This window comes from Chanodichthys erythropterus, chromosome 4 (assembly GCF_024489055.1).
Source record: "Chanodichthys erythropterus isolate Z2021 chromosome 4, ASM2448905v1, whole genome shotgun sequence".
Taxonomy (NCBI): Eukaryota; Metazoa; Chordata; class Actinopteri; order Cypriniformes; family Xenocyprididae; genus Chanodichthys; species Chanodichthys erythropterus.
The window spans coordinates 34,550,119-34,573,316 of NC_090224.1; the positions used below are offsets into that span (position 1 = coordinate 34,550,119).

At 38.4% G+C, this 23,198-nt stretch overlaps 1 protein-coding gene across 3 annotated transcripts in view; it reads left to right on the forward strand.

Annotated features, from left to right (window-relative positions):
• dab1a (DAB adaptor protein 1a) overlaps window positions 1-23,198 on the forward strand; it is a 128,674-nt gene that overhangs the window by 30,345 nt on the left and 75,131 nt on the right. For all 3 annotated transcript variants that reach the window (XM_067383471.1, XM_067383470.1, XM_067383472.1), the window contains exons 2-3: window positions 3,313-3,452; window positions 12,021-12,119. In XM_067383471.1, coding sequence (XP_067239572.1) covers window positions 3,313-3,452; window positions 12,021-12,119 — 239 coding nt within the window. The remainder of the gene's footprint in view (window positions 1-3,312; window positions 3,453-12,020; window positions 12,120-23,198) is intronic.

The following is a 23,198-nucleotide window of genomic DNA, read 5'->3' on the forward strand; positions in this document are numbered from 1 at the left end:
CTCATACATATTTGGTTGTCTATACACACAGTTAGTAGCCAAAGACATACTTGAGGCATCATTTGGGGGTTGAACTTCAGTGCTCAAACCGTTCTTTATGATGAGGTACGCACCCATTGACAGGGTTTAAAGTTCACGTGGGCTTTTTAAAGGGATAGTTCCCCAAAAATGAAAATTCTGTCATTTATTACTTACCCTCATGCCATTCCACACCCGTAAGACCTTCGTTTGTCTTCGGAACACAAATTAAGATATTTTTGTTGAAATCCGATGGCTCTGTGAGGCCTTCATAGGTAGTAATGACACTTCCTCTCTCAAGATCCATTAATGTACTAAAAACATATTTAAATTGGTTCATGTGAGTACAGTGGTTCAATATTAATATTATAAAGCGACTAGAATATTTTTAGTGTGCCAAAAAAAAAAAAAAAGTTTATTTTTAGTGATGGCCGATTTCAAAACACTGCTTCAGGAAGCATCGGAGCGTTATGAATCAGTGTATTGAATCATGATTCGGGTCGCATGTCAAACTGCCAACGGCTGAAATCACGTAACTTTGGCGCTCCGAACTGCAGATTCGATACACTGATTTATTTATGCTCCGAAGCTTCCTGAAGCAGTGTTTTGAAATCGGCCATCACTAAATAAGTCATTATTATTTTATTTTTATTTTTTTGGCGCACCAAAAATATTCTTGTCGCTTTATAATATTAATATTGGACCACTGTACTCACATGAACTGATTTAAATTTGTTTTTAGTACATTAATGGATCTTGAGAGAGGAAATGTCATTACTCCCTATGAAGGCCTCACTGAGCCATCGGATTTCAACTAAAATGTCTTAATTTGTGTTTTGAAGATTAATGAAGGTCTTACGGGTGTGGAACGGCATGAGGGTAAGTAATAAATGACAGAATTTTCATTTTTAGGTGAACTAACCCTTTAATTTTCAAAAAAAAAACTTGTTTTGCCTTTTCTGAAGGGCTTCTGAAGAGTTTATCCTTATAAGTTTTCATATCATTATATGGCCTTAAATCTAAATCTAATTATACAATTATTTTTCAATTATTTTTGTACTCTAGTTCATTTTTGAAATATAATCATTTACACAGTTACTGTCATAATTAAAATAAAAATAAATTTATTTGAACATACATTAAATATTCTAGACATTACTAACAGGTAAAGTAAATATAATGAATATATAAGCTAATATAGTGCATATATTTAGTGAAATGGTAGTTCATTTCTCTAGTGAACGAACATGCTGTGGACACTAAATGACTTGCCTGAGGTAAATGTAATGCTACATGAGATATTATTCTCAAGCTGTTTTATTGATGCCTTTCTGCGGTTGAAACACGGGTTAAGAGATTACATGTAAACATATCTATACATAGAAAGTCTGTTCTTCTTCTGTGTTTTTTCCTGTTGTGGCGGTTAGCAAACAGCATTGCATTACCACAGTGCAGATTACCTGTGATTGACTGTATTTGTCGTCTGACTGTATACACCGAATCATCTGTACCGTGATGGTTCGAGAAGAATCAATGTACCGTTACATCCCTAATGAATAATATTTCTGACAAATAAAACATTTGTGTCAAATAATGCCTTGTAAATTTTGTAAAAAATGTTATCGCTGCGTGTCTCTTCACATGTTTGTCTTAAGTAAATTACCTCAAGTTTTGTCCAGAATTGCCTAACCCTTACACTCACCCCTCTAAACTGTCATCACATCACAAAACCAATTTATTTAGTTTTACTCTCACTGCTCCAAGCGGGATTTGACTCTGCAGCATTCGGCATTGGAGGCGAGTGTGCTAACAAGGATGCTAACAAGGACTCTTAAATACTACTGCCTCTAGCACTGGTTTCTATTGTGCCTCTTGAGGCCATGAGAGTGAGGTTTAGCTGCACAGGTCTCATTAGATGGACTCCGTTACATCTCATCCCCCTAAACCTCACTCAAATCAGCATCAACAAGCATTGATCAGTATCACCCGACATTGGAGCTGGGCATGCTAACAAGGACACAACAGTCGGTCAGTTTTGGAGAATATAGTGTACATTGATCTGTTTGATGCAGACACCTTAATTGAGGTCCTTTAAATTATGATAAGCTTGTAGTTTCATAAGCTACAGTTTCAAAGTAACTTCCCTAAAACATGGGTATCCCCTGTTTGCCTAATAGTTTAATTATTGACCCAACTGTTGAGCTGCAACAATGGAGAACATGGAGGGGTTTGTAGAAACAAGGTCAACACACGATACTGCTGATACCACAACAATACAAGAGCTAAGAATGACAGAATAAGTGAGTGAGAGAAATATCAAGTTGGTAACGGGAGACAGACATACAAAAGGACGGATATGAGGGTCAGCGGGTTGACTGAATGATGGTGTTGCTGTGAGTAAGGTCTGCCAGTCTTTCCTTATCATTTTTTTTTTTTTTTATTATTATGCCCTTTCACCCTTCCTCTTATATATGCTATCAATTAAGCCTAGGTAAGTTTATGTGTGCCCTGGTAAGTGTCTATTTGCCTTTGTCTTCTGATCAAACTGTTGGCTCAGACATAATTAGGTGTGTTTGTCTTTGCTTCACTGAGCGGAGCCAGTTAATTGGTCTATATCCTTGGAGGCTCATCGATTGGCCAGTCCAGTTATCCAGTTATAGTTCTTTATGATGAAGGTGTGGGAGGAACCATTTGATCTTTCTAAGCCGTGATTGGCCGATAGATGTCCACTTTGATGTGAAAAAAAAAAATCAGCTTTCATGCCTCCTATCACCTCACACCAGACCTGGAAACAGCGCTGTTACTTAGAAACCAACCTTTCCCCATCAGGCCTCGGGCCTGACATACCTGCAATTAAAGCCACACACGTGCAGCAGACTTGTCCTTCATTCTGAGCTGGAAATATGGTGGCAAATGCAGGGCATCTGGGGGTTAGGGAGTTTTTTTCAGAGCTCTGGTTTGATTTTAAACCCCCTGGCTTTGAACAACCCTAAAGACTCATGCAGACAAACTCCAGCTGAAACTCAACAACTAGACCGAGATTAAAGATCTAACTGCTCAAACAGAACACAGTATTAGAAATATGAGGATGTGGGCTGTGTTAAATACAGGTTATTAGAATATCGCTTGATATTTTTGTCAGCTGCAAGGTCCAGATTGTGCAGATCGTCGGAAAAGTAATGGTATTTTGAGATGATAGTGGATGGAGGGAGGAGAAGATGTGCTGCAGATATGCAAAATTCATCAAATGACTGTATGCTTCATCTGTCTCCCACTCTTTTTTTCTTTCTCCAGGGCAGGACCGCAGTGAAGCAGCTCTGATAAAGCGTTTTAAGGGGGATGGGGTTCGCTACAAGGCCAAACTCATCGGGATAGATGAGGTCACCGCCGCAAGAGGAGACAAACTCTGTCAGGACTCAATGATGAAACTCAAGGTGAGTATGTTGGTTGCTTTCTACACATTATTTATTTATTTTTGTTTGTTGCCGTTGGTGTTTCTGTGTATTGGTCAATGACATGATTTTATTTTACTAATTTATTAAAAAATACAGTAAAAATCAAATTCATACATACAAGGACTTGAATACACCTCTTCTGATCTCTTTATTTATTTAAAATAGAATATTTAACCAAAACTTAATTTCACTGCTTAAAAAAGTTTTGTCTGCCAAAGCACCGTCCTTCAGATGAGACGTTAAACCGAGGTCCTGACTCTCTGTGGTCATTAAAAATCCCAGGATGTCCTTCGAAAAGAGTAGGGGTGTAACCCCGACATCCTGGCCAAACTTGCCCATTGGCCTCTGTCCATCATGGCCTCCTAATCATCCCTATACACTGATTGGCTTCCTCACTCTGTCTCCTCTCTACCAATAAGCTGGTGTGTGGTGGGCGTACTGGCGCAATATGGCTGCCGTCGCATCATCCAGGTGGATGCTGCACATTGGTGGTGGTTGAGGAGATTCCCCCTTCAATATTTAAAGCGCTTTTAGTGCCCAGAAAAGCGCTATATAAATGTAAGGATTATTATTAGGGGCCAAGCACCGAAGGTGCGGAGGCACCTATTGTTATTGTTGGCGTTCTTTTTTTTTTTTTTTATTAGGGGCCAAGCACCGAAGGTGCGGAGGCACCTATTGTTATTGTTGGCGTTCTTTTTTTCTTTTCTTTTTTTTCTTCTTCTTCTTCTTCTTCTTCTTCTTCTTCTTCTTCTTCCGCTCTTGAAGTCTATGGCAACCCATAGAACCGCTTGCGGGAAAGTTGTGAAATTTGGCACACAGTTAGAGGATAGTCTGACCTTTGTCCACAGCAAATTTGGAGTCTCTATCTCAATCCCTCTAGCGCCACCAGCTGTCCAAACCTGCACTTATGTTTATGTTAATAACTTTTGAACCATAAGGGCTAGAAACAAAATTCTTTTTTCCTCTGATTCCTTGGGTCAAGACGAATCGATCGCACCATATGACGTCATGAAAATTTTTCCGCCATTTTGAATTTTCTGAAAAACTTACTTTTTCGAACTCCTCCTAGGCCGTTACTCCGATTTTCATAAAAATTGAATCAGATCATCTTCAGACCATGCTGACAAAAAGTTATGGAATTCAAGTTGATTCCTCAAACCGTTTTCGAAAAACTCACGAACGAATTGTATGTAGTGCTTGCGAAAACAGAAGTAAGGCTGTATCTCCGCAACGCTTTATCGTATTCAGACCAAACTTGATACATGTCATCACAAGCATGACCTGAGGTACCATGCAGTGTTTCGGCGCAGCGCCACCTACTGGTGCGGAGATATGAAAAATGGGTATTTTTGCTTATAACTTCTGATGGGTTTGTCCAAAAATCATATTTGGTCTCGTTGGATTCGGGGAATCATGCCGAGTCGAATGATATCCAATTTTCCCATATCGGCCATTTTGGCCGTCGGCCATTTTGAATTTTGTGCTAAAATGCTGTATTTTACGAACGCATTAACGTATCTTTACAAAACTTGGTATGGGTCATCAGCACAATGCCCTGAAGGAGCCTGAGAAGTTTCGGCACAGCGCCACGTTGTGGTCAAAAGTTATAACAAAATTTACAAAAATGCTAATAACTTTTGACTGTATTCACCAATTGTAATGAAACTGGTCTCAGTAGATTCCTTGGGTCATGCTGAGAACATAGATATCACATTTGCTATAGTCAGCTAAACTTCCTGTCCGCCATATTGTTTTTCTTCAAAAACCTACTTTTTCGAACTCCTCCTAGACCGTTGCTCCAATTTTCACCAAAATTGAACCGTGTCATCTTCAGACCATGCCGACAAAAAGTTATGGATTTCAAGTCGATAAGTCAAACCGTTTTCGTATACCGGAGCAAAGAATTTGAGATGTGATGCAAAAATTACCCTTGAAGCTGTATCTCTACAATGCTTTGACATATTTAGACCAAACTTGGTACATGTCATCACAAGCATGACCTGAGGCATTATACAGTGTTTCGGTGCAGCGCCACCTACTGGAGTGGAGATATGAAAAATTGTTATTTTGCTCATAACTTCTGATGAGTTTGACCAAAATTCATAAATTTGGTATGGGTCATCAGGACAATGCCCTGAAGGAGCCTGAGAAATTTCGGACCAGCGCCACCTCGTGGTCAAAAGTTATAACAAAATTTACAAAAATGCTAATAACTTTTGTCTATATTAACCAATTGTAATGAAACTGGTCTCTGTAGATTCCTTGGGTTATGCTGAGAACATAGATATCAAATTTGCCATAGTCAGCTAAACGTCCTGTCCGCCATATTGTTTTTCTTTAAAAACCTACTTTTTCGAACTCCTCCTAGACCGTTGCTCCGATTTTCACCAAAATTGAACCGTGTCATCTTCAGACCATGCCGACAAAAAGTTATGGATTTCAAGTCCATATGTCAAACCGTTTTTGTATACCAGAGCAAAGAATCTGAGGCATGATTCAAAAATGACTCTTGAAGCTGTATCTCTTCAGTGCTTTGACATATTGACACCAAACTTTGGAAGTGTCATTGTCACCTCACTCTGACCATACCACAACAATTTGGACACAGCGCCACCTATTGGTCGAAAGTTATGAACCAGTAAATCCTCATTTTTGCTAATTTTTTCAAAAATGATCTTAATACGTCTTTAATTCTTCACTGTTGCAGTTGGTCTGATGCTCCCAGCCGTGTTGGCTGGTTTCTTGTGCCGTTTTTGTGCTTGGCCCCATAATTGCTGCTTGCAGCTATATTTATTATTATTATTATAAATCGAAGTCACGTGGTGCGATCAATATAAAAGAGGTAATTATTTCATCGAGTGGACCCGTGCAGAGCTTCATAACTCGGTGTCAATAAGTCTCTTAAAGGAATAGTAATGCTTAATACCCTCATGCCGTTCCAAACCCGTAAGACTATCGTTCATCTTCGGAACACAAATTAAGATCTTTTTGATAGAATCTGAGAGCTTTCTGTCCCTCCATAGACAGCCTGCACAATTGAAACTTTGATGCTTCAAAAAGTTCATAAAGAGATCATAAAACGAATCCATAAGAATTAATTGGTTTAGTCCAAATTTTCTGAAGAGACTCTATTGCTTTATATGATGAACATTGATGAGTTTTTTAATAATGGCTTTTACTCACATATAAACATACATCGTCGCACACATCAGTTGTGGTAAACGTGGTAAACGCTTGATGTGCGAGAACCAATGAGGTTCATTCTCGTGTTACACAGCATATTTGATCTTCTGAAAGAGGTTTGTTCTCACGTGTGAAGGAGGTTCAGTTTAGCTTTTATGTTTTCTGATTGAAGTTTATATGTGAATAAAAGCCTAATGGACCCTTCGCTAAGCCCCGTCCTCCTTAGTTACTGTTGCTACGCCTGTCAAGCTTTCGTGTCTGGCATGTCATTTACAGTGTGTATGCACCGGTGTCAGATAATTAGTCATTTTTGGCGAACAGGTGAAATATCTGAGAAAGCAAGACAAAAGGGACTGCAGTATGCATTCAAGGGATATATCTACGACATAATAAGCAACCGATGAGAAAATAATTTGATCAAAATTGAAGCTAAAGCTCCCAGCGCGAACAGCAGCCGCCTCATATGCTGACCATTCAAATGGGAAACACACAATTTATTGAGGAAAAGCTTTGTTCATTCACAGCAGGTTAAGCAAAATTTGTGAAAATAACCTAATAATTATAAATCAAACAGCTTATCCATAAGTCTTGTGGAATAAACACAAGACATTAGCCTGCAATGATAACATTTTCCCGCTTATATTTTTAATGCGCCAGGCTACACCATCTTGCCTTTAATAAGCTTATTTTACGTTCAAATATATGCATATAAACAAAGAACTGTCATTATTTCCAAGCAATGATGTGCTGAGTTAGCTAGCTAGCTAACCTACCCGTCAGATTGTCCTACCCGGGCTTACTGCATGTGCGCACATCAATATTACATCATTGTTGTCTTGATAAATAACACAAAATTACTGTATATGCATTATTTTAAGGGCAGGTTCAGGGTTGGGGTAAGTGTAGATGTTAATAAAGTCATAGACCACGTTAATATCACACACAATCTGATAGGTAACGTTTGCATTTTTCGGATTTTGTCAGATTTTGTTAACGTTACCTTCTTCTTCTTCTTACTGTTTCAATGGGAGGTAGCAAAATCTGACAGGGTAGCACAAATTTTCAGAACACTGGCGTTTCTCCACTTGGGTTTTAGGTGTTGGGAAGGGAAAAAAATTTCACCACCCCGTCCAAACATGTAGGATACCGGGTATCAGGTTAACACAATCCATAGGCACAACACTTCAGCATGTTCCCTCGCTCGAAAGCTTGACAGACCTCCCACGCCTAGTAATGGTTGCTAAACCATGATTGGACTGTGGCGGTTTTCGGGCGTGGCTTAGCGATGGGTCAATTCTCATTACAGATGCCGATCGTGTCTCTTCAGAAAATTTTGACTATACCACTCAATCCATATGGATTAGTTTTACAATCACTTTATGAACTGTCAGTGGAGGGACAGAAAGCCCTCAAATTTCATCAAAAAGATCTTAATTTGTATTTCGAAGATAAATGAAGGTCTTACAGGTTTGGAACGACATGAGGGTGAATAATTAATGAAAGAATCTGGTTATTTTTGGTAAACTAACCCTTTAACATATCTGATAATTTGATAACTTTTTTTATGACAAGGTAAAGTTAGTTCAGGTTATAATATGTCATGTGAAAAAATGTTGAATAAGATGTCACAAAACATCCCTTTTGTGACATCCAGGGATGTCTTTACTTGGAAAGAAAGTATTCATATAACAATATTGCTATCTCTTCTTCCAGAGAGACCTGAAACTAGACTGTCCTCCAAAAAAACCCGACCCTATAGTTCGTTTTTCATGCACCTTATTACGACCTATATTTGCGTTTTAAAGTCATGTGCCCTCTAGCTGGCGTAAACATAATGACAGTGTCGTGTTACGTCTGTCGTCATGAAATGACATATGACTGTCGTTACCAATCAAAATGCGTGTTCATTTAAATGCAATGTGTGGACTTTTTACATCATTTGTCCTATTTCCGTTTAGCAAAACTCTTTTTTTTTTTTTTAACAACTACACCCACCCCACCCCTAAACCTACCCTTAGTGATTTATAGTGCATATACACTTTATGAGCACATGCGTTCTCTGGGATCGAACCCACGATTGTATGATCACATGATTGCATATTGTTATATATAGCAATGCTCTGCCAATTGAGCTACGTGAAACCCGAAATATGACGCAGATAAAAGGGAACAATGCATTCAAATGAAATTGTCCTGTTGTAGATTGGGGCGACTTTAACTCTAGTAAACGCTCCTATGGGTCATATTTCAGGGAAGTGACAAACAAACTATATAGGCGTATTGGTTGGAGAACATGTTGCCTGAAAACTATAATTAAATTTATTTTAAAACAATAGGACAAAATGCCTTTGGGCAGTGCTCATTTAAATAGCCAGATAAAGGTGTAACTTCGGTAGCTTGAATGAATAAACCACATCCATCAGATTGGGTAATGAGCCGTGTGAACAGCAGGGGTCACACTACTGTGTGTATATGAGTTGCTCTGTTTGTGTATGGATGTGCACCTCTGAAACACATCGTCTTCAGTGTATTTTTATTGTACATTCACCATAAATCGCACCTTTTTCACCAGTGTTTAGATTGGTTTCTTGGTTTGTTTGAGAGAAAGGGTCATTTTGCCATCCGATTTGCATGTTGGTCTGATTGGAATGTCCAGACTGTTATTGATCAGAGCTGTTTACCTCTCACTCATCCAGACACATAATCTATACTCATATTCCCACAGTCCTCCACTCCTTAGCAAACAAATGAGTCCCATGGTGTCATTTTTAATCTCTTATTCCTCTCTCACTATCTTTATGTCTCTCTGTTCATCATGCTGCTGGCGAGGAGAGTTTCAACAACAGTTTGACTCGAGTCATTTCATATAATCCCCATCCTCCCTTGATAATCAGCCCACACACCGCTATAAAAACTTTCTTAACATCGTCTGTCCAGCTTCTCCTCTGCTCTAGACTTCCCCTGGACTGCACAAAGACATCTTTTCTTCACTCCAGCAGCACTTAAATGCACACACTCCCACTTCTGAGTTTGAAATGTCAGAGCTTGTGCTCTTTTCACCATGATCTCCCAGCTACTGGCATTAGAACGACTCATTCATCATCCCGCCAGCACATATGGATAGGCATAATGGCGTGCTAACATACATCATACGACTGACGGATGCTGCTCCCTGCGCACTCGGAAGGAAGATCAAGAAACGGGCTCATCTGATTGGCGAGGACGGATTACGGTCCTGGAAGACTCGAGGGCTCCAGCTGCTTGGAGGATCGCCCACACCCACCCCAAACAAACACACATTGGAATGGGTTGGACATATGATGCAAGCTTGGTTTAAAAACCATTTTTGACTTTGCTTTAACATAATTGCAACTTTATATTTTGCAAATTTGACTTGACTAGTAGCTTATAAAAATTGAGTGTGATATCTTCTTATCACAGTGACAGATTCTGGCAAAGGCGACGTACAACCATCTGGGGTGGCACTTTTCTCTCCATACTGCTCTTAGCTTCTCTATCACTCTTTTGCAGCAGTTTAACAGAAGGATGGCACTTTCCTTTCCTCCTACCCCTCTAGTTGAGAAATAATTGTGTCCAGTGTGAATTGTGTGTGGGTGAACAGCACAGATTAATCATGTCAGTGAATTACAAAATAAAATTCATTGCTGTTTGGTTTATTCAAAGTGCAAAATATACTGATACATTCGAACATGTACGTGTTCAGTCACTTCTGTTTCCGTTTATTTGTAGTCACGGGATAGTATGTTTACATCACATTAAGAAAGAATGAGAATTTTGACATATTTGCCACCAAAAATACAACCCGAGGAGCTTTAGCAGTCTCTCCAGTGACAGTCTAAATACAGTTATATTTTCAGTCAGAGAAACAGAGGGAGCTCCCGAAAAACCGGAGTTGCTTTTTTTATGACATACGCAGAGCTAAATATGGATATCAGACAGTCTGGTAAGAGACGAGATTTACTGACAGATAAAATAAATACACGATTGTGATACCCTCTGATTTCCTCAAGCGGTCATATTTATCATGTTTTCTATGGTAATGCATAGTCTTTTTCGTTGCACATAAATATTTCTGCTTTATACGGTGATCAGAATCCACATCGTATCACAAACAAGTTATTTCAAACGCTGCTGTCTGAAAGTGAGTTTTGAGCTAAACTGATTTTAAAAGTTTTTAATGCTGATGTTAGCTGGTTAGGTATATGAAATCATCCAGACTCAGATAAACTCTGCCTTTGTTTGTAGCCATCTGGACCAAGGTATTCAACGGGCCAAAAAAACCTTGACCGTTGGCCCAGAGGAAGCCCAGACGAGGCCCAAACAAGCCCCGGAAGTGACTGTGGAAACGCACACCCACCTTCGGCCCAACAGTGAAAACGCCACTATTCATGCTTGCTGATTGGTCGATCCACCAATCATCAAAAGAAGCAGTGATCCCCAGGGAAAAAAAAAAAAAAAAGCTGATCTCCACAGTGGGCTTTTAAGGGTTAACTGTAAAAGTGGACAGTCAGTGTTTCAGATTCAATTTGCCTTAAATCTTCAAGAGAATATGGTTTCTCTATATTGTTCTCTCTCATATTCTCTCTGTTATTTCTCTTATAAATAAATTGGCTGCATTTATACTGTCAAACGATTCCAATTTTTTTTTTTCCTCTGATGTCTGGCGTTTTTTAAATTCGATTTGAACCACTTGGTTTTTAAAGGTTTTGTTGGCATGCGAGGGATACTGGCAAAATATATTAATGATATTATACGTTTATAACTAATTCCTTATCTGACAGTGTGTTAATCTACAGTAAAACGCAGTGTTGCCCAATTATTTGTGCAAACCACTGGACAGTGCCAAGTGGATTCAATTATTTGCTGGAAGCGCAGGCCAGTTTTGTCCATGGTTCGATTGGGTAGTGCAGTTCTATTCACACTTCACACATATAATGCAGTATAATTTGCTATTTCATTGCTCTTTGTTCTCAGAACAATGGTTTGATGAGCATGCATTACCATAAGCAATGTTTTGAAATGTGTGCATATAATTTTTTGGTTTGATATCTAGTTTTGAATGACCAACACTACAGAAAGATGCTTTTTTCAGCACAATAGTGTAGATATGGCATTCATTGTCATAGACCCTGATGTCTTCAATCACTCCACACCAGCACATATCAGAACTTCCACGCCAGAAATGGTTGAAAACATGGAGAAAATGAATCAATTTCTTTACATAACAGCTAATGCTCCCCGAGGATTGCAGCAAGTAGCGAAAGCTGCCGTTCCCTGCTCTGTTTCTGTTTTATCTTCATTTCGTTTTTTCTCATGTTTCTGTTTTCATCTTCTTGTCTGCAGGGAATCGCAGCCTCTGCACGGTCTAAAGGAGAACACAAACAGAAAGTTTTTCTCACCGTGTCCTTTGGAGGGATCAAGATCTTCGATGAGAAGTCGGGGGTGAGTCGGGGGAGTGGTTGAGAGTTGGGGGCAGTGGGAATTGTGTCCTGTCACTACCCATGATCCTTTGAAGCAAGTGTCTGAGCCGTAAATACAAATCCACAGATGCCTAACCTGGTTTCTGTTTGTTTCATCTACAAAAACGACATTTTGTGTTTTTCATTACTTTGGAAATGTGTTGAAGCTGATGTATAGTTGACATTGTTTTCTTTTCCTCTCATCACTGTATTGACGAATGACAGGAAAGTGCTATAAAGAAGGCTAGTCAGCATCAGTAAAACCTTCTGTACTTAATTGCATCAACACACACTAGATGAGTCAGGGCGTCCGATTTCAAAGTCAAATGATTCTTTAGAAATGGTTCTTTTACATGAGCTTAGCTTGTGACTTAGCCATTTGAATCACACTAAAGGCCCGTTCACACTAAGAATGATGACAATAAAGATCTATAACAATATCTATATTAGTGTTCACAATGCATAACTGACTTCCTAAACTGAGTCATTTCTTGGTTATGTCTCTTTTGGAATGAACTGCCATTAATGGAATTTTCCGTCATTAAAGCCCAAAGTATACTATACTTCATTGTTGCTGTAGCTTGCATGTGTTCTGGTCTGTTCTGTTTATGCAGTTTTTCTTCTTTTCCTTGTGAATCGATGCCACTAAGGGCACGGTTGCCACCTTGTGGATAAACTAATTACTGCAAGAACAAAAAAAAAAAAAAAAAAACTCTTCTACACGTACTCTTCTTATGACGAAATTCTCAGATTTTCTCAGCTGTTTGTTCAAAATGTTTTTTTATTAAGCTTACTCACATACAACAAAATATTCTGGGGGCCATACAATTTTGTGAAAATTATCAACAATGCAATGGCTTGCAACTTCTTCTAAAAAACGCTGTCGGTTAAAGAGTTAACTGGATCTCTCAATGCTATATTTTAGGTTTGTGAGACTTATGAGTCTTGTATTCTGATAAAAAAAATATATATTACAAAAATAGTATTGAATATTGTTTATTGTAAGAGGTACAATTATAAGGTTGAATCAACTTTTGTTTGGGAGTTAACAAGCATATTGCATTTAAACTGGCTGAAATATTCTTTCAAAACAGGACATGTTTTTATATGGCAAAAATACAATCAGTATTACTAGAGTGACAGCATTAATTTGAAATGTTATAATTTATACCACAATAAACCAGTGTGGAAAAATGTCTATGAAATAATTGCTCCACAGCATCTATCTGTAACCAGCAAAATCTATCTGTTTGCGCAAAAGTACCAATTATTTCACAGACGTAACTTGGGAAAACAAAGCAGAATATACAATTTTGACATCTATTTTATAGTCTAGTGCTCATGGCTCGTCAAGAGGCCCTCATTTTCTAGGTCTCAAAAGTTTGGGTCGATGGAAAAGATGGTTTCTGTGTGTTAGCGTGCGGTTGCTCTAAGCAGGCTTGAGTCTGCTCTACGTCGGGCGGGGGTGAGGCGATCCTTTGGGAGAGGTAAGCTTGTGTTAATGATGCGTTTTAAAGAGAGGAGCGCTCTCCGGGGAAATCAGAGAAGCCTAATTGAACAGACTTCTTAGAATAGAACGACCGTAGCTTTACAAGACCCATCTGCAGGGCCCTACTCCATCTTGATGGGGAGTAAATGACAAATAACAGCCAGTGAATCACACCTGAGCTGGTTATAAACGGAGGGAATAATGCGTATTTATGAAGTATCAGACCGGATCATGTACACCTAAGTGCTGTTTCACAGAGGGAGAGTTTGAAAGAGGAGTTCACTTTGTGACAGTTATTGATTCACCTCTTTCTTTTTTGTTGTGAAGTGCCATTAAGCCCTTTTGGTTTGAAACCAGTTTGGACATTATTTTTAGTTTGGACATTATTATTTTTGAAAAGATGAAGCAAATCTCTAAGAGAGAGTGTTTTTTTGTCATTTGCTTCATTAGTCCTGCATTGATTTGCATTGTTTTTATTTACAGCATTTCACCGAGTTGTAAATTGCATAATTTATCAGTTTAATTCAGTTTTAATTATTTGTTTTTGATGATATTGTCAAGTCAATGTTCTTTTTACATTTGCTTAACATCCTTATTAGGTGAGCTCAGTCATTTTTTTTTTTTTTTTTTTTTTTTTTTTTTCACTTAAAAATGTTTCATAACACAAAAAAGTATTTTTGGGGTTCGTCATATCAGTGTTGCTAGAAACATTGTTTTGTTGTACATAAGACACTTGGCACTCAATAAAAAGTTATATATAATGCTGCAGTATAAAGTTCAATATCACTGTTGATATTAGTTAGTGAAACAGTGTGTGATATCAGTTGAATCAAATAAAATTGTGCACTTTGCACTAAAATTAGAAGTACTTTTAACATATATGTTTAACAAGGCATGGACCCAGATGAGTTAAAATCTAAGAAAAAAATCCTGTTTTATTCTACATAAAGTGGGTTGCTCCTTCAAGGTGGCCTCCATTTTGAGATCACATGACCAGCTGTGGCTTTGCAATTAAGTTAGTACTTCCAACATATGTCATAGTGTTGCTAGAAACATTGATTCATTGAACATTGATTGGCATATCAGTTTTGCGTAATGCTACATCCATGCCAGTAGGTGTCGGTATAAAGTTCAATATCACTGTTGTATCAGTTTGTCTGTCTAACTAAGTATGTTTAACATACTGGAGAGTCCACTAATATAGTCCACTTGAAGGAGTGAATGAAAAGGAGTGAATTAATTCGGACTCTGAGTACGCCAAAAGGGCTGCCGCTTTTGCAGAGTTTGTGCTTGGTGAGCAATTGCTGTTATCGTAGATAAAAATATATTTCTAACTCTGTCATGGAAACTAGCATGTATAAACCTTAATTAAACAATGTAATAATCAAATAAAAATAAATTTATACCTGTATGCTATTATGATGTACCCACATTTGACCAGCGGTCTGGAAAGTGGATGGATGGATGATTCAGCTGCGGGTGCCATCTTCTGGTCAGATGCGGGAATTCATTCAACGTGCGACTCTCACAGTGAATTATGGGTATTCTCTAGCCGTACATCAATTGTACACTCGTTATTGCAGTGCATTGTGGGACTTAATGAGTGCACTCAATAACGTCCACTATGATTTCGGACACCACTACAATTAGCTGTCCTCTCAAATAGTGCCCTATGTAATGGTATAGGGGGCGATTTTGGACACAGCTGTTGTTTTATATAAGGTGGGGTGTCCCTTTGCAGTGGCAGCCATGTTGTGATCACATGAGCAGATTCCCTATAGTTGTGTCCCAAATGACACACAATACACTATGCATTTATGCAATATGTACTCAACTGTGTAGTGTATGAACTTTATAAGGTTATTTTGTCATTCAGCATTGGAGTCTGATAGCCCTTTCTCCTCTGCTACGTAATTAAAGCTGCAACAGTTGAGTGCGTGAAGTGTCCAACATTCCACTCTTAGTTTTTTTTTCAGTTAAATAATTGCATCTTCCGGGTATTTAAAGTAGAGTCCTGCAGCGGGTACCTGCATAAAAGTGGCTAAAATGGGTGGATTGTGATATTCCTAAAATTCACGGACGGATAATTAACTTATTGTGGGCGGGTAGTAGCGCGGATGAAAAATATGTGCAATATTTGTATGTCTAAATTACCATTACACATATGCAACAACGATATGACATTTGACCCATCACGTCACCACCACTGCGACAGTGCGACTTTTGTTGATGCTTCTAGTACCCTAGTTGGAGCGAACGTTGCAGGAGTAGCTATGGATGAAGTAAAAGTAAAGTTGGCGAGTGGAGCATATAAAATTGTTAACAACGAGTCTTTAAAGGCAAAATCGGATGTGTGGAGAAAGTGTGGTGTAATACGAGATCAGGAAAATAACATCATAAGCGGCTTTGCGGCTTGCAAAACATGCCATAAACTTTTGCCGTTTGAGCTGGGCACGTCTTCAAATCGCACTTTAGCCTGTTTCATTAGCCCATTCATGATGCTGTTGTGATGTTGAGAGAGGTGCGAGGTAAAAAATAAAGCACTTTAATCGGAATGATTTTAGCGTGTGTGATTTATCGCGGGCACGCATCGGGTAACGGGCCAAATGTTAACGGATCTGGGCGGGTGTGGATTTAATTTTGATATTATCACGGGTGACGGGTCGGATCTGGTGCTAAACTTTGCGGGTAAGGACGGGGGCGGGTCTCCAAAAATGGACCCGTGCAGGACTCTAATTTAAAGTGCACTTTTTCTTTTAGGAATTTTTTTAGTGAACACACTAGCACTATGTATACTATAAAATAGCATAGAACAGTGCATAAGTACACAAATTGGGATGCACCTTTTGTCTTTGGAGTTCTATCAAGTTAGTACACAAACACAAACTGCAGAATAATTTATCTCAAACTTTTGAGGTTGGTTTGTCTCACACCAGTCAACTGCGATAACATTGCATGAACTGGTGGGGGCAGCAGAGAGGCCAATATTGTCATATTATTTTAGAAGACAAATAAGAGCCAGCAAAATACAACTGAACTAAAGAAACCTAAGAGCTAAACAAACGAACAAACAAAAAAAAATTGGTTCTAAGATCCGTAAGCACTTTTTCAGAGCTGAAAATATAGATGCAAATAGATGTTGATGGTATTTTATAGAGAACAGCCAGTGTGGCTGATGAATCTTTGCACAGGGTTCGGTGTTGCACCGATGATGGCCGGTGATAAATGAGAGGTTACTGTGTGAGCACAGTGTGCTCTGTTGTCATGGCGCCAGGAGTTGACCTACATGACAAGGTTTTAATCTGTCATTGATGTGTCTGATCTATTAGCACCATGACCTTTTGCTCCCGTTTGTGAGTGTGCATGTGTCTGAGTGTGTATGTGTTTAAGTGTCACACTACAGTTGCATCATTACACAGCATTTATCACGTTGCACTGATGTTGGTTCAGCTCTGAAACTAGTGCAGCAATAGTGTTTTAATCAGATGTCAATAGTGAAATTCAGTGAAAATCATCATTTATTCATCCTCAAATTGTTCCAAACCTGTATGAGTTTCTTTGTTCTGATGAACACAAAAGAAGATATTTTGAAGAATGTGGGTTGCCAAACAGTTGAGTGAACTATCCCTTTATATCTGTGAGGGTCACACCATCATTCTTACTTTTTACTTTGACGAGTGTTTAATTTGGACCCTGAGACAGAGCCAACGCAATGAGCCGGATTGATGCTCTGTCCTCTCCATTACTGGGTCTTATAGAGTTTGCAGTGGAACGCGCAGGGTTTAGAGATGTTATTGAGTAATAGAGGGTAGTGTGTGTGTGAGAGAGAGTTGCAGTCTGGGTTCTTGATCACATTGATGGTTTATAAGGTAAGATGACTGGACCATGTCACAGTCGCTGTGCTGGAAGTCATTTGATTTTAGATGTGCTGTCTGCTGCTTCAGACAAAGCTATACTTCATGCATGCACCTCTTTTTTTATTGCCCTTCTTTTTCTGTAGCTCATTTCATTCCACTTACAAATGACATAAGTCCCCCCACATGTCTTCTCTTTTTCTGCCATTCTGAATTTTCAGCATTGAATTAATGTCTGAATGCCCTAATAAAATACAATATTTGCCATTTAAGAGCAATTTAAGTGGTTGACCTAACCACTAAATAAAATAATAATAAAAAAAAATGGATTGTCAATGTCATGTGAAGGACTTCAAAAAGATGATTTTTTTTGTATATCTTTATTCAATTCACATTTATTTGTATAGTGCTTTTCACAATATATATCGTTTCAAAGCAGCTTTACAGAAATGCATGTGTACATTAAAAATTTAGAGTAATCTGTTATCAGAGGTGACCATGTCTAAGTAATGTATTTCAGTAATGTACATATAAAAATCACTCAATGAGCTCATTGAAGTAATTACTTACATGTTGTGAACATAACGAGTTACTGTCATAACTTGCTTTCATGGCATTTTTTTTTTTTTTTTTTACATATGTTAAATAATTAAGACATTACTAACAGGTAAAGTAAATATAATTAATATATAAGTTAATATAGTGCATATATTTAGTGAAATGGTCCCTCTAGAGTTCATTTCTCTAGTGAACTAACATGCTGTGGACACTAAATGACTTGCCTGAGGTGAATGCTACGTGAGATAAGCTGTTTTATTGATGTCTTTCCTCGGTTGAAACACACGTAAACATATCTATGCATAGATTTTCTGTTGTTTTTCTGCACTTTTTCCTGTTGTGGTGGTTAGCAAACAGCATTGCATTACAGCTTGCACCCCCTTCTGGATTGGAGAGTATGGATTGCGTGCGACTGACTTTATTCGTCGTCTGATTGTATGCGCTGAATATGAATACATCTTTTTCTACTTTTTGTCTTTTTTATATTTTTGTCTCATCACTATCTAAATTATTTTATTTGTTCATCTTCAGCATGTGCAAAGTAGATAAATACATTTGGTGCACCTTAGAAACTGAGTAGTAGAATTGTATTTTATGAAGAGAAAACAAAATAAGGAAGATACAAAGGATGAGCGAGCCAGTGCGAAAAAAAAAATGATGATGGTCAAAGAAGGAGAGACAGAAATCATTGGACAGTCTCTTTAGGATTCAGCAGCTTTCCTCACTGTCCTCTTTGTGTAGTTGTTCCAGCTTCATCTGCCTGTCCACCCCTCCCTCCCTCTCTCTTTTCCTCCTTGGCATTGGCTCTCCCCTCCAGGCCCTCCTCTGATGAAGAGGAGCTGCTTCCTGATTTCATTATGGTGACTCAGTGGACAACCGTGTGCGGCACTGTGACTCGGCTAATCGTATTGTTGTCCTGCTGTCTGAAGGCCTGCCAAGACCAGCCACTCGTATTAATAACTCTCCCACAAAGAGGGAGCCCAGATCGGAAGCAGAAAACGGGGAGGCCTCCAGTCCACAGCCACCTCCAGCTCCTCCTCAGTTACGACTGTAGGTCTTTTCCAGCAATGCCTTTAATACCTAAAGAAAGCTATTCGTTAACATTCTCGTTCATCTTAGTGGCAGTTACTTGGATTGGTTTCAAAACCAAGTGACTTGTCTTACTATCTACTGCCTACATGAGCAGCCACCGTCTGAGGAAGAGTCCTGACTGAAATGAAATATCATAAGTGAATGATTTGGTATGCTCTACTTAGCAGGCAACGCCATACATCATAAAACTCCTCACGTATTGTGCATGACATTTCATATTTCATTTGATTGGCTGCATCCGAATATGCATGCTAGTAAAAAGTAGGCAAAAAACAGTAGCCTATTACATATATATCCATCTGACTCTTTACCATCTCATGAGGCCACGGAAATGGATTTGTGAATGGCAGTGAACTGATGCTGTTGGCCACATATAGAACACACTTTTTAATGATTACAAAGTAATTAACTACTCAAACAGTGTGCCAATTTAGAGGCTGCATTCTTCAAAGGAAATTGACTACTAAGGCCACACCTTCTACGTCCGTGAAGGTCAAACCAAACGTTGTTAAATGGGAAACTGTCTAGCCTATGGAGGATTGATCTTGTCGCCTAGCAACTGTGACAGCTGCCGTTGACGAGTGCCAGTGTTTGTATTGGATTTGTTTAAAAGTTATACTTCACCGTGTTCACGTCCTGTCTAAATATGTTCACCTTGGTCCATTTATGTACATAATAAAAAGCATAAACTGTCTATAAATTCGCAACTTAGCAAGATGTCAAGACATGAGAAAAAAGAGATTACCCTTCATTTTTTTTTTTTTGAATTGTTAGATATTTGAGTAAGTTGAAACCCAATACTTATATTTAAAAGTGTAATCCAGTATTTTATCTAATAAAAATCCAGTCGTCACCGACACACAATGTCTCTTGGGATAGTCTGAGCCACGAAGGATCCACTTGTTCTATCTTTCGTGGTCCGGGAAACAAAGGAATTATTTCGAGGCTGCATTTGAAGAAACTTTTAAAATGGGACAGCCTTCCTTGCTCTACTGTGACACATTCGGCTTTTTGGAAGGAATTGTGACGCAGCTTCAGAGAGTGTTTTTTTTTTTTTTTTTTAATGCAGCCAAATTGAGTTTGCTGTTAGCATGATGCTAAGATAATCACACGATACTTAAAGTATAAAAATACATAGTTTACACAAATATTGTGTAATACAATGCATTTTAATTTGATGGTTAACTATTGCTAACTACTTTAGCAATTGTAAGTAGGTTATATTTTCAACCTTTTTCTAGCTTTGTCCACTTTTTTGGATAGCATGCTTTTCAATGAGCATGTCACAATGCTTTGTGAGATTACCTTCTTTACGAATTGATCATGTAATGCTGTCTTAGTAATTGCAGAAAGGACGTGTTTTCTACACATCTGATACCTGCTGTATGTTCTCTTACCTCCACAAAGCATATGGTTTGTGAATCCACAGAAAAGTGATTTTTCAGAATGACTCCATCCTCTTGTATCTAATGTGCCTAAGATGTCCAATTTGGTTTCCAGATTCAGTCTTCTCATATAGTTTTTTAAGTCACAAATAGCATGCAGGGAGAGTCATCTTTGATTCTGAGCCGCTGATTTGCATAGAAATGAGATCTGACCCATCCAATAGAGTAGTCTAATGCATGCAAAAAGCAGATGTTGATGTAAATGACTATAAATGTTCCACTTAGTCTAATATCATTAGACAGAATGAGTGAGCTAGTGTGTGTGTGGTAAAGAAGAGAAGGCACTTGGAGTGAAGGCAAGTAAAAGTGTTTCTGTATCAAAAAATTATAATAAAGTAGGGCTGTGAATTTAATGCATTAATCTGGTGTAGTTTAAAATAAAATACATTTAAAATAATAAAAATGTTAATGAAAATGTGTTTAAAAGACAAAAGCCTTCCAAAGACATAGCAATACATGGTTAAATGACTCATTGAGTGATAATTCAAATAATAATTAATGTGTTCATCAGGAGTTGATTAGATATGCAGTGAGAAAACACTGGATTTTCTGTAAATCCAGTGATCAAATGACTGAATGTAGAAGCAATATGCTTTTTTTAGAAAATGATTTAGTGTCGTTGTGTGAATAATATGTAGCCATCTAATAAAAAGAGTAACTATAGTCTGATTACTAGTATTTTAAAATGTAATATAATCTAATTACTAAGTACTTAATTTTTGGAATCTGATTACGTAATCCAGATTACATGTAATCAGTTACTACCCAGCACTGGATATATGTGATTAATTTCATTAGTTAATTATCATATAATGTAATTATTTAGGCATTAATACTATTTGTAATTTTATTTTAATTGATCAACAGATACCAACTTTTGATATTTTGGAAGATAAGAGGAGTCCCAGAGCTCTTGCTAGTACAGTACTGCAGGTTGGCACTAATAGCATGAGATAAAATTCTTCTTTCGTATAGCATTTCAAGTCCATTTTGCGCTGTCAAGAGTTATTAGTCTCTGCACCTAGTGTCTCTCTCTCTTTTCCTGCCCATATGCTGCGTTTTCCCAGAGGCGTCTATGGGCGGCTCATTTCTGAAGTTCCTTTCCAATCCCGCTCTCAGAGGAGTCATTTTGGCTGCCCACCCGCTAGCTTGTCCACCCTTGATCGAGTGTGTGTGGGTGTGTTTGTGCGATTGTATGTGTGTGTGTTGGCACCGGTGGCATTTTTGATTAAACTCAGTTCTCTCCTTACTAATTACCCCTCTCTCAGGCCCAGTTGCTATATAGTTGTGTAGTTTCTCTTGCTCTTTTTTCTCTAATCAAAGACCTGGAACACTCATCATTGCTATGGCAGCTGCTAATTAGTGGATACCTGGCGTCTTGGCAACAGCAGGTTGGGGGAGGGCGAGTCAGGGCTGGTTGATGGGAATAATGACACCGTGTCTCCTTGTCTAGCTCTCACACTGAGATGATTAAATATGGACACACACTACACCACCAAGCGTGCGTTTTAATATAAAGATTGGACTCCTACATGGTGACGTGGAACATGTAGAATAACTTCATGTGAATCACACCGTTTTATGTTGTGGTTGAGCCAGGTGCATTTATCTGTGAAAGGGAGGTCAAATACAAGTCAATACTAAAATAACAATATAGTTTTATCTACAGTACTGGTAGTATAAGCCAACTCGCCAAAAGAGGGTCGCATGTGACGCGTTCACTCCTACTACACACTTGGGCTTGTTGAATTTTATAAATTATATGTACATCTTTTAAAAAGGCATTTGAATTAATAAACGTGCAATGTAATAAATGCAATGTAGTATTGTCAAAAATATCGATTTTTCGATGCATATCGATTAAAATATCTGAAACGCTTCCAATACTCATTTTCCTCAGAATAGATACATGATACCAGCTGCTCTTTCTCTCTCTCTCTTATTTCTCCGACAGCGAGTTGACACACACACCCTCCTCCCCTCACTCGCTCATTTCATTTGCTCCGGATGAATATTGTTGGTATTACAGGGCTTCAATTTTGGTGTTGGGTTTTGCGTATTGTGCATAATTTTACTCATTTCTGCAGATTTTGTGCTCTCCTCTCAGTACTAAATTGTTGTCTAAACAAAATTTAAGGTCAAATACACACAAAATAATGCCAAAATGCCTTGTTGAGTATTCACATAAACACAGTCAGTTAAGTTTTAAGTGAACATAAACAGCTGAGAAAGAAAACGCATGTGTAACAGTATAATGGATCTGTGCGTCAGGTCTTAAAGTGACAGCAGCCTAATAAACCTGCTGCCAAATTATGAGATAATATTAAAAATATCTATATGCAGTAGTGTTGTCAAAAGTACCGACTTCGGTACCTATCGGTACTGAAATTTTAAAAACGTGACGCTTTGAGCGCTGTTGAGCGGATTCATAAACATCTCTGATTGGCCATTGTGTTGACGCGCTCATCGGATATGCCTGTGATTGGCTACAATGATCAACGCGTGGGAGCGTTTGAAAGCACACGGAAGTGTTTGAATTTGAAAGCGTTTTGAAAGTGGGAGCGCGAGCGATTGAAAGCAGGCGTCTAACAGTGGACCGATCCGCGATAGACGCCTGCTTTCAA